The following is a 12,696-nucleotide window of genomic DNA, read 5'->3' on the forward strand; positions in this document are numbered from 1 at the left end:
GGAAAGATAGGACCAACAACTCCACAGATCCTGGGATGACAAAGGAGATGGAAATTCAGATAAAGAAAAAAATACTGGGATTATGGCAGGTGTCAGGTAGAATACAAAATTGCTGACCAAGAGGAATACAGATGGTTCAGAGCAGAGGTGGGAAACTGGCTAAGAGAAACAGGTGAAACTCCAAGCCCCTTCACCAAATCCCAGCATACACATTCACAGAGACACATACAAGTGGAGTGGAACCGTGGCACCGTGGTTAGCACTGCTGCCTCACAGCACCAGAGACCCGGGTTCAATTCCCGCCTCAGGCAACTGTCCGTGTGGAGTTTGCACATTCTCCCCGTGTCTGGGTGGGTTTCCTCCCACAGTCCAAAAATGCGCAGGTTAAGTGAATTGACGAGACTAAATTGCCCCTAGTGTTAGGTGAAGGGGTAAATGTAGGGGAATGGGTCTGGGTGGGTTACACTTCGGCAGGTCGGTGTGGACTTGTTGGGCCGAAGGGCCTGTTTCCACACTGTAAATAATCTAATCTAAAGTGTGGAGAATACTGGGCAAACACAGGCCCATGGGACCACTCCACAGGCCCTGAGTGATGGGTTTCTTCCACATTCTCTGATCTCCTTGGTTCCAGATTAGTTGAACTCTTTACTGAAGGCACTGGACAATTGATATATTAGCTATTCAGTCACTGGTTAACAGCAATATGGAGTTGGTTAGCTCAGTTGGTTAACAGTAATATGGAGTTGGTTAGCTCAGTTGGTTAACAGTAATATGGAGTTGGTTAGTTCAGTTGGTTAACAGCAATATGGGGTTGGTTAGCTCAGTTGGTTAACAGTAATATGGGGTTGGTTAGCTCAGTTGGTTAACAGCAATATGGAGTTGGTTAGCTCAGTTGGTTAACAGCAATATGGGGTTGGTTAGCTCAGTTGGTTAACAGTAATATGGAGTTGGTTAGTTCAGTTGATTGGCTGAATGGCTTGCAATGCAGAATAACGCCAACAGCATGGGTTCAATTCCTGCACTGGCTGAGGGTACCATGAAGGACTCCTTCTCAATCTCTCCCCCAGCCTAAAACACGGTGACCCTCAGGATAAGCTATGCCAGTTGTCTTGCTTTAATGAGACAGCACCATCATCTGAACAAAGAAAACATGCAGCCCAGGAACAGGCCCTTCGGCCCTCCAAGCCTGAGCCGATCCAAATGTATTGTCTAAACCTGTCGCCCAATTCCTAAGCATCTGTATCCCTCTGCTCTCAAATAGGTCCCCCCCCTCCCCCCCCCTCCCCCCCTCCCCCCGCACCGTCTCCCTTTTTCCTGCTCTCTCCACCCCTGCCCTTTCCCTCTCTCTCATTCTTCCCCTCCCCTTTTATCTCCACCCCACACCTCCCTCCTCTATCTCTCTCATTACACCCCATCTCCCACTTTCTTCACCCAGAGAGTGGGAAGCCTGTGGAAGTCTCTGCCACAGAAAGTGATTGAATTTAAAATACTTGTCACAAAGCTGGTCCTTTTCTCAAGGATACTGTGTCCTTGGATTCTTTCAGAAGGGTCAGAAAACTCCCCCAGTTCCAAGGTGACTAGTTTGGTACAGAGATGAAAAGGATGTTGAGAGCCCTTTTGTTTCTATGTAAACAGATGAGACTTCAGGCCAAAGTGGTCATGTTTTAGCAGTGACCTGTATAATGAAAGGGGAGTGGTCAGCTCTGTAGCTGAGCAGTTCAGTCCAGAGTTAGTTTGAACTTTAGCTGTGGACTGTATGAACAGGCTGCAAAACCTCTCTCTCCTTCTACCCTTCTAACTTCAACCTGTAAGCATGTGTTCCATTTATACTGGGTTTTAAAGGGAGTTTGCTTATTGGGACTGTTGTGTATATTCGGAACAGCATAATTAAGTCTAGTTTGGATAGACTGAGTTCTGTAGGGGTTCTTTATTCTGTTCTTTGTGTTGCATTGTGTAATTTTGTGAATAAACTTTTGTCTGCTTTAAAGCCTAGTAGTCAACCTAGCTAACTTACTCCAGGACCTAAACAAATTACAAAGTAATGGTCTGGGTTGCCTGCTTAAGAATGTTTTGAGTGGTCTGGCCTAATCCATAACAGATTGAATATTTTCATGAAGCAGTTAGATATAGTTCATGGTACTAAAGTGATCAAAGGGTATGGGAGGAATCAGGGACAGGGACATAGCTGTATTTGATAATCAGCTATGATCATATTGAATGGCAGAGTCGGCTTGAGGGGTCAAATGGCCTCGTCCTTCTTCTATTTTCTATGTTTCAATGAACATTGGAGCAGGAGGCCATTCAGCCCCTCGAGCCTGCTCCATGATTTAATATGATCATGGCTGGTCTCATCTCAATCCCAACCACACCTTCCTGCCCACTCTCCTTAACCTTTCAACCTTTACTCATTAAAAATCTATCTGTCTATCTCCTCCTGGCACTCAAAGGGCTGCAGAGGAGGTTCACTAGGTTTATTCTGGAGTTGAGGGGGTTGGTTTATGAGGAGAGACTGAGTAGACTGGGATTATATTCATTGGAATTCAGGAGAATGAGGGGGAATCTGATAGAAACATAAAATAATGAAGGGAATCGATAAGATGGAAGTAGAGAAGATGTTTCCACTGGCAGGTGAAACTAGGACAAGAGGGCACAGCCTCAAGATTAGAGGGAGCAGATTTCTTCACCCAGAGGGTTGTGAAGCTGTGGAATTCCCTAGCTGGATAGATTTTTGAACAGTAAAGGAATCAAGGGTTCTGGTGAGTGGGTGGGTAAGTGGAGCTGAGGCTATCAAAAGATCACCCATGATCTTATTGAATGGTGGAGCAGGCTCAAAGGGTCAGATGGCCTACTTCTGCTCCTCGTTCTTCTGGACTTACTCAATGTTCCAGCAAGTACCACATTCTAGGGTGTAAATTCAATGCAAGCTGGCAAACTGGATCCAAAACTGATTTACAAACAGGAGGCAAAGGGTGATGGCGGAGGGCTGATTTTAATTGGAAGCCTGTGACCAATGGTCTACAACAGGGATCAGTGCTGGGACTCTTGCTCTTTGCTATGTACATTAACCACTTGGATGTAAATGTGGATGGTATAATTAGTAAGTATGCAGATGACTGGAAAATTGATGGGTGTCGTTGATAGTGAGGAGGATGGTCTCAGGCTACAGTTGAAGAGTGTGAATTAAAATCCCTAGTGTGGAAACAGGCCCTTCAGTCCAACAAGTCCACACTGACCGTCCAAAGAGTAACCCACCCAAACCCATTCCCCTATTTGCCCCTGACACTATGGGCAATTTATCATGGTCAATTGATCCAACCTACATGTCTTTGGATTGTGGGAGGAAACCAGAGCACCCAGAGGAAACCCACGCAGACACGGGGAGAATGTGCAAACTCCACACAGTCAGTCACCTGAGGCTGGAATCGAACCTGTGTCCCTGGCACTGTGAGGCAGCAGTGCTAACCACTGAGCCACAGTGCCGCCCTTCAGCAGAATGCCATTTCGGATGCTGTCCGACCTGCCGTGCTTTTCCAGCGCCACACTCTCGACTCTGATCTCCAGCATCTGCACCCCTCACTTTCTCCTAGGTCTCAGGCAACAGTCTGATATTAATCAGCTGGTAAATTGGGCAGAGCATTGGCAGATGGAATTTTATCCTGAGAAGTGTGAGGCAACAAATTTTGGAAGATATAATAAGGGAAGGATGAATAGTAGCTCCCTGGGGAGCACTGAGGAACAAAGGGACTTTGGTTACAAGTCTGTATTTTTGATTTTTCTGAAAGTGTCAGCACAGGGGGACAGTATGGCGAAGGCATGTGGGTTGCTTGCTTTCATTAACTGGGGTGTAGAGTGTTGGAGCAGGGAAGTCTGCTTACAATTTTAAAACGCATTTGCTTAGGGCACAGATCAAAAACTCCTTCTGATGGCCACATATCAGAAGGACTGGAGAGGGTGTAGAATTTTCATCAGCATGTTGCCTGGGATGGAAAGCCTCAGTTATGAGGGGAGACTGGATAGACTGGGACTGTTCTCCTTGGAGCAGAGGAGGCTGAGGGGCAGCATTGAGGCATTATAATTGTGAAAACCTTTTCCCCATTGCAGATGTGTCAAAGAGCAGAGGGCAACAGTTTAAGGTGAGGAGGAAGTGGTTATGAGGAGATCTGAAAAAGAATGTTCTCACCCAGAGGGTGGTGGATATATGGACCGTGCTGACTGAGAGGGTAGTGGATATATGGACCGTGCTGACTGAGAGGGTAGTGGATATATGGACCGTACTGACTGAGAGGGTGGTGGATATATGGACCGTGCTGACTGAGAGGGTGGTGGATATATGAGTTGAAACTTTATTGCTGGAACAGCACAGCAGGTCAGGCAGCATCCAGGGAACAGGAGATTCGACGTTTCGGGCACAGGCCCTTCTTCAGGAATGAGCAGAGAGTGTTCAGCAGGAGAAGATAAAAGGTAGGGAGGAGGGACTTGGAGGAGGGGAGTTGGAAATGTGATAGGTGGAAAGAGGTCAAGGTGAGGGTGATAGGTCGGAGTAGGGTGGAGGCGGAGAGGTCAAGAAGAAGACTGCAGGTCAGGAAGGCGGTGCCGGGCTGGAAGGATCCGGCTGAGACAAGGTGGGGGGAGGGGGGATGAAGAAACTGGTGAAGTCCAAGTTCATCCCCTGCGGTTGGAGGGTTCCCAGTCGGAAGATAAGACGCTCCTCCTCCGACCGTCGGGTTGTTGTGGTTTGGCGGTGGATGAGTCCAATGACCTGCATATCCTCGGTGGAGTGGGAGGGGGAGTTGAAATGCTGTGCCACAGGTTGGTTGGGTTGGTTCGTCCGGGTGGCCCAGAGGTGCTCCCTGAATCGCTCCGCAAGTAGGCGGCCTGTCTCCCCAATATAGAGGAGGCCACACCGGCTGCAGCGGATGCAGTAGATGATGTGGGTGGAGGTGCAGGTGAATCTGTGGCGGATATGGAAGTTTCCCTTGGGGCCTTGGAGAGAAGTGAGGGGGGAGGTGTGGGCGCAAGTGTTGCACCTCCTGCGGTTGCAAGGGAAGGTGCCGGGAGTGGTGGTTGGGTCGGTGGGGGGTGTGGATCTGACAAGGGAGTCGCGGAGGGAGTGGTCTCTACGGAAAGCTGATAGGGGAGGGGAGGGAAATATATCCTTGGTGCTGGGGTCTGTTTGGAGGTGGCGGAAGTGACGGCGGATGATGCGCTGTACATGGAGATTGGTGGGGTGGTAGGTGAGGACCAGTGGGGTTCTGTCCTGGTGGCGGTTGGAGGGGCGGGGCTCAAGGGCGGAGGAGCGGGAAGTGGAGGAGATGCGGTGGAGGGCACCGTCGACCACGTCGGGGGGGAAATTGCGGTCCTTGAAGAAGGAGGCCATCTGTGTTGTACGTATTTTGAACTGGTCCTCCTGGGAGCAGATGCGGCGGAGACGAAGGAATTGGGAGAATGGGATGGCGTTTTTACAGGGGGCAGGATGGGAGGAGGTGTAGTCCAGGTAGCTGTGGGAGTCGGTAGGTTTGTAGTAGATGTCCGTGTTGATTCGGTCGCCTGAGATATCTTCCGACTGGGAACCCTCCAACCGCAGGGGATGAACTTGGACTTCACCAGTTTCTTCATCCCCCCTCCCCCCACCTTGTCTCAGCCGGATCCTTCCAGCCCGGCACCGCCTTCCTGACCTGCAGTCTTCTTCTTGACCTCTCCGCCTCCACCCTACTCCGACCTATCACCCTCACCTTGACCTCTTTCCACCTATCACATTTCCAACTCCCCTCCTCCAAGTCCCTCCTCCCTACCTTTTATCTTCTCCTGCTGAACACTCTCTGCTCATTCCTGAAGAAGGGCCTGTGCCCGAAACGTCGAATCTCCTGTTCCCTGGATGCTGCCTGACCTGCTGTGCTGTTCCAGCAATAAAGTTTCAACTTTGATCTCCAGCATCTGCAGACCTCACTTTCTCCTGGTGGATATATGAACCGTGCTGACTGAGAGGGTGGTGGATATATGGACCGTGCTGACTGAGAGGGTGGTGGGTATATGGTCCGTGCTGACTGAGAGGGCGGTGGATATATGGACCGTGCTGACTGAGAGGGTGGTGGATATATGGACCGTGCTGACTGAGAGGGCGGTGGATATATGGACCGTGCTGACTGAGAGGGTGGTGGATATATGGTCCGTGCTGTCTGAGAGGGTGGTGGATATATGAACCGTGCTGACTGAGAGGGTGGTGGATATATGGACCGTGCTGACTGAGAGGGTAGTGGATATATGGTCCGTGCTGACTGAGAGGGTGGTGGATATATGAACCGTGCTGACTGAGAGGGTGGTGGATATATGGACCGTGCTGACTGAGAGGGTGGTGGATATATGGACCGTGCTGACTGAGAGGGTAGTGGATATATGGACCGTGCTGACTGAGAGGGTGGTGGCTATATGGACCATGCTGACTGAGAGGGTGGTGGATATATGGACCATGCTGACTGAGAGGGTGGTGGATTTATGGACCGTGCTGTCTGAGAGGGTGGTGGATATATGGACCATGCTGACTGAGAGGGTGGTGGATATATGGACCATCTGACTGAGAGGGTGGTGGATATATGGACCGTGCTGACTGAGAGGGTGGTGGATATATGGTCCGTGCTGACTGAAAGGGTGGTGGATATATGGTCCGTGCTGACTGAAAGGGTGGTGGATATATGGACCGTGCTGTCTGAGAGGGTGGTGGATATATGGACCATGCTGACTGAGAGGGTGGTGGATATATGAACCGTGCTGACTGAGAGGGCGGTGGATATATGGACCGTGCTGACTGAGAGGGCGGTGGATATATGGTCCGTGCTGACTGAGAGGGCGGTGGATATATGGTCCGTGCTGACTGAGAGGGTGGTGGATATATGGACCGTGCTGACTGAGAGGGTGGTGGATATATGGTCCGTGCTGACTGAGAGGGTGGTGGATATATGGACCGTGCTGACTGAGAGGGTGGTGGATATATGGACCGTGCTGACTGAGAGGGTGGTGGATATATGGTCCGTGCTGACTGAGAGGGTGGTGGATATATGGACCGTGCTGACTGAGAGGGTGGTGGATATATGGACCGTGCTGACTGAGAGGGTGGTGGATATATGGACCGTGCTGACTGAGAGGGTGGTAGATATATGGACCATGCTGACTGAGAGGGCGGTGGGTATATGAACCGTGCTGACTGAGAGGGTGGTGGATATATGGACCATGCTGACTGAGAGGGTGGTGGATATATGGACCGTGCTGACTGAGAGGGTGGTGGAGGCAGGTACTCTCACAACATTGAAGAACTATCTGGATGAGAGTTTAACATGCCAGGGTGTAGTAGGCTCTGGACCAAGTGCAGGTAATGGGATTAGTGTTGGTTGGTTAACTTGGCACAGTGGGCTGAAGGGCTTGTTTCTATACTGTATAACTCTGCCAATCCTCCACAACCCCCACCCTGTCTTCCTATTCCTGTCTCTCCCTGATTACCCTTTCTGTTAGGTTGACCATGAAAGAATTGATCATATATAAACTGTGTTTTGATTGGTTTAAATTGCCAGGTGAGACTATCTGAACGAGTAACCTTGGAGACTCAATTCCATAGCAACGCCCAGGAGCTGATTGGCTGGATAGAAGATGCCATGAACGTGTTGAATAAGGCTCCAGCTCCGAGTCTGATCCAGGAGTCCATCACAATACAGATCCAGGATCACCAGGTGACCTGTCCTGGGAGAAACACAGTCCATTCCACCTCCCCATCACACTGTGGCCAAGTGTTATCTGATGGCACAGAATCACCCTGGGGTGGGTTCAGTATTAAAGGACAACACTCCATTCACTTTCTCTATTAGCCACTGAACTAGAATGCTGGCTTTGTGTAATATATGCACAAGGACTCTCAACTCCCTTGATGAAGCAACTTCCTCCAGTCTTTAAATAATATTCAACTCCTCTATTCTTCCTGCCAAAGTGCATAAGCTCACATTTCACCACATTATGCCCCATCTGCTACACGGTTCCCATTCGTTTAACCTGTCTATATCTGTCCACAAACCATGTGTTATCCTCATCGCTTACCTTCCCACCTAATCTTGTGTCACTCACAGACTTTGTGAGTGCACATTTACCTCTGTCTTCATACAGATTAGAAATAATTGTGGGCTGAGCACTGACCCTGTGGGACTCCACTATTTACAGGTTGCTATCCTGGAGATTCCATCTTATCCCCACTCTCCGTTTTCTTGTAGTTAGCCAATCCTCTCTCCATGCTAATATATTATCCCCCAACACCGTGTGCTCTTTCTTTGTACCACATGGGTTAACAGGACACTGGCGCCTGAACAGTCACTATCTTAGAGGCAGTGATCAGGTACAGTGAGTGCAGGGATCGGGTGCAGGGATCAGGTGGAGTGGCACTGTGGCTCAGTGGTTAGCACTGCTGCCTCACAGCCCCAGGGACCCGGTTCTATTTCAGCCTCAGGTGACTGTCTATGTGGAGTGTGCACGTTCTCCCTGTGTCTGTGTGGGTTTCCTCCGGGTGCTCCAATTTTCTCCCAGGCCAGGTGAATTGACCAGGCTAAATTGCCCACAGTGTTAGCTGCATTAGCCAGAGGGAAATGGGTCTGGGTGGGTTACTGTTCAGAGGGTCGGTGTGGACTTGTTGGGCTGAAGGGCCTGTTTCCACGCTGTAGGGAATCTAATCTAATCTAGATAGTGAGTGTGGGGATTAGGTACAGAAATCGGGTACATGGATTGGGTAGCGATGCAGTTGTGTGTGTAATGGCTGCCATCTCTCTCTCTCTCTCTCTGTAGCGGTTCAGCAGTGATGTAGCCTTGCACTCTGCACAGCTGAACACCCTGGAACAATGCTCAGAGCCTCTGAGGGATTGCAGCAGCAAGCAGCATCGCTGTCTCATTCAGAACGTGATGGGCACCGTACGGGAGAAATGGGCAAAACTTACACAGTGTACCAGCCAACGAGAGCAGTCTCTCCAGGAGGCCAGAAAACATGCCCAACAGGTAATACACTGTAGTGTTTCCTTCCTCCTCGAACCAAAAAAAAGCAGAGGGGTAGAGAGATGTGCTATTCCAAAACTGTTGGTAGTAGAATAAGAAGTAAGGCCCTGGCTTGAGAGGGTTCAGCCAGCAGCAGATCAGCAATAAGTGCAGGTAAGCTCAGGGAAAGTCCTTTCACTTTCCTTTTTAGACTTTAAGATGGCACTTAGGGCAGTCACACGTTCCTCCTGCAGGATGTGGGAGCTCAGGTTAACTTCCATCATCCCTGATGACTACACGTGTGTGGGAAGTGCACCCAGCTGCAGCTCCTGGGAGACCGTGAGGGGGAGCTGGAGCTGGGTGCACTCAGGATCATCGAACATAGAAAAGTACAGCACAGAACATTTCCTTTGGCCCACGATGTTGTGCCGAGGATTAATCCTAATGTAAAATATAGTAACTTAACCTACGCACCCGTCAACTCACTGCTATCCATGAGCATGTCCAGCACTCGCTTAAATGTCCCCAATGACTCTGCTTCCACCACCACCGCTGGCAACACATTCCATGCATTCACAACTCTCTGCGTAAAGAACCTACCTCTGACATCACCTCTATAACTTTCTCCTAATATCTTCAAGCTATGACTTCTCGCACCAGTCAATCCTGCCCTGGGGGAAAGTCTCTGGCTATTGACTCTATCTATTCCTCTTATTATTTTGTACACCTCGATCAGGTCTGCTCTCTTCCTCCAGAGAGAAAAGTCAGAGCTTTGTCAACCTTTCTTCATAAGACAAGCCCTCCAGTCCAGGCAGCATCCTGCTAAACCTTCTTTCCACCCTCTCCAAAGCCTGTATCTTTCTTATAGTAGGGCGACCAGAACTGGACACAATATTCCAAGTGTGGTCTCACCAGGGACTCGTAGAGCTGTAGCAAAACCTCACGGCTCTTAAACCCTGTTAATGAAAGCCAAAACACCATATGCTTTCTAAACAACCCTATCCACTTGGGTGGCAACTTTGAGGGATCTATGTACTTGCACACCCAGATCCCTCTGTTCCTCCACACTGCCAAGAATCCTGTCTTTAATCCTATATTCAGCATTCGAGTTCAACCTTCCAAAATGCATCACTTCACATTTATCCAGGTTGAACTCCATCTGCCATTTCTCAGCCCAGCTCTGCATCCCGTCTATGTCTCGCTGCAGCCTGCAGTAGCCCTCGATACTATCGATGATACCTCCAACCTTTGTGTCATCTGCAAAATTACTAACCCACCCCTCAACCTCCTCATCCAAGTCATTTATAAAAACTACAAAGAGCAGAGAACCCTGCGAGACCCCATTCAACACTGACCTCCAGGCAGAATACTTTTCATCTACAACCACTCTCTGCCTTCTGTCAGCCAACCGATTTCTGAAATTCCAAACCCATGTCTCCATTATGCCCCCAACATCATAGCCCCATGTACTGATCCATGCTCTAAGTTTATCATTCTTTCTTCTGATACTCCTTGAGTTAAAGCAGACACACTTTAACGATCCCTTTGTTTCATTGCGTGAGAAACCTTCCCGATAGATTCACTACATCCTACCACTGTCCTGTCTGCAACTGACCCCCTCTCAGACATGTGGCTCCAATTCCCACCCCGCTGCCAAACTAGTTTAAACCCTTCCGAATCGCACGAGCAAATCTCCCACCCAGGACATTTGTGCCCCTCCAGTTCAGGTGCAACCCGTCCTTCATGTACAGGTCCCACCTTCCCCAGAAGGTATCCCAATGGTCTAGGTATCTGAAGCCCTCCCTCCTGCACCAGCCTCACAGCCACGTGTTAAGCTACATTTGCTGACTGTTCCTCATCTCACTATCTTGTGGCACCGGTAGCAATCCTGAGATCACTACTCTACTCGTCCTGCTCTTCAGCTTCCAACCTAACGCTCTGTAGTCACTTTTCAGATCCTCAATCCCTTTCCTGGCTGTATCATTGGTGCCGATATGTACCACGATTTCTGGCTGCTCCCCCTCCCCCTTTAGAATCTTGTAGACCCGATCGGCGACATCCCGGACCCTGGCACCAGGGAGGCAACGTACCTTCCGGGAGTCCCGTTCCTGACCACAAAATCTCCTGTCAATCCGTCTAACTATTGAGTCCCCTATTACTAGCGCTTTTCTATTTCCCACCCTTCCCTTCTGAGCCACAGTGCCAGGCTCAGTGCCAGAGACCTGACAACCATGGCTTACCCCTGGCAGGCTGACTCCACCAGCAGTATCCAAAACGGTATACTTATTGCTGAGGGGAACGGCCACAGGGGATCTCTGCTCTGACCATCGGTTCCCTTTCGTCCCCGTGACAGTAATCCAGCTGTCCTTATCTTGTATCTGGGGAGTGATCACTTCCCTGTCCATCCTCTCAATTTCCCCCTCAGACTCCCGGATGATCCATAGTTCATCCAGCTCCAGCTCCAGTTCCCCAACTCAGTTTTCGAGGAGCTGGAGTTGGGCGCACTTCCCGCAAATGTCCCTCACCTGCCACATTCTGCAGGAGGAACACGCAACTACCCTGACATCCATATCCCGATATTCTGAAAGCCCGCGCAGAACTAAACAAAGGAAGAGAAGGAAAAAAAAAGAGAAACCTGAAAACTTACCTAGTTTACAGACTCTTAGTAAGGTTAGAGGAGGTGGGTAGGAGGGAGGCCCTATGGTGTAGGGTTGAAAATGTGTTGCTGGAAAAGCGCAGCAGGTCAGGCAGCATCCAAGGAGCAGGAGAATCGACGTTCTTCAGCAAGAAGGGCTTATGCCCGAAACGTCGATTCTCCTGTTCCCTGGATGCTGCCTGACCTGCTGCGCTTTTCCAGCAACACATTTTTCAGCTCTGATATCCAGCATCTGCAGTCCTCACTTTCTCCTATGGTGTAGGGTCTCAGGTTTAGATCTCACCCACTTAAAAACTCCCCAGAAGTCCTTCGTTCCTCCCTCGCACCTCTCGGCAAATGTAGATAAGTGTGAGGTCTTGCATTTTGGAAAGTCAAATCAAGGTAGGAATTTCACGGTGAATGGTAGGGCCTTAAGGAATGTCATGGAACAGAGGGACCTTGGAGTTCAGGTTCACAGTTCTCTGAAAGTGGTGTCCCAGGTTGACAGGGCAATGATGAAGGCTTTTGGTAGACTGGCTCTTATCAGTCAGGTCATTGAGTATAGAAGTTGGGAAGTTATGTTGCTGTTATCCAGGATGTTGGTGAGACCACGCTTGGAGTATTGCGTTCAGCTTTGGTCACCTTGTTGTAGGAAGGACGTTACTAATCTAGAAAGAACGCAGAAGAAATTTACAAGGATATTGTCTGGACTCCATGGTCTGAGTTTTAGGGAGAGGTTGGACAAGCTAGGACATTTTCCTTTCGAGCGTAGGAGACTGAGGGGGGAACATTATAGAGATGTATAAGATCATGAAAGGCCGGGATAGGGTGAATGCACTCAGTCTTTTTCCCAGGGTTGGGGAATCGAGGACTAGAGGGCATCAGTTTAAGGTGAGAGGGGAAAGAATAAAAGGCAACCCAAGGGACAACTGTTTTTACACAGAGGGTGCCAGAGGAAGTGGTTGAGGCGGGTACATTAATAACATTTAAAAGGCATTTGGACATAGACATGGATAGGAAAGGTTTACAAGGATATGGAGAAAGTGAGGACTGTAGATGCTGGA

The 12,696-nt window shown here is 49.5% G+C and overlaps 1 protein-coding gene across 1 annotated transcript in view; it reads left to right on the forward strand.

Moving 5' to 3' along the window:
• LOC148147695 (microtubule-actin cross-linking factor 1, isoforms 6/7-like) overlaps window positions 1–12,696 on the forward strand; it is a 237,723-nt gene that overhangs the window by 17,472 nt on the left and 207,555 nt on the right. Inside the window, exons 4-5 of the mRNA XM_087994629.1 lie at window positions 7,563–7,718; window positions 8,815–9,021. Coding sequence (XP_087850755.1) covers window positions 7,563–7,718; window positions 8,815–9,021 — 363 coding nt within the window. The remainder of the gene's footprint in view (window positions 1–7,562; window positions 7,719–8,814; window positions 9,022–12,696) is intronic.

The sequence above is a fragment of the Chiloscyllium plagiosum genome, unplaced genomic scaffold, assembly GCF_037043375.1.
Source record: "Chiloscyllium plagiosum isolate Xiang-an unplaced genomic scaffold, Cpla_swu_hap1 HiC_scaffold_15, whole genome shotgun sequence".
Lineage (NCBI taxonomy): Eukaryota > Metazoa > Chordata > Chondrichthyes > Orectolobiformes > Hemiscylliidae > Chiloscyllium > Chiloscyllium plagiosum.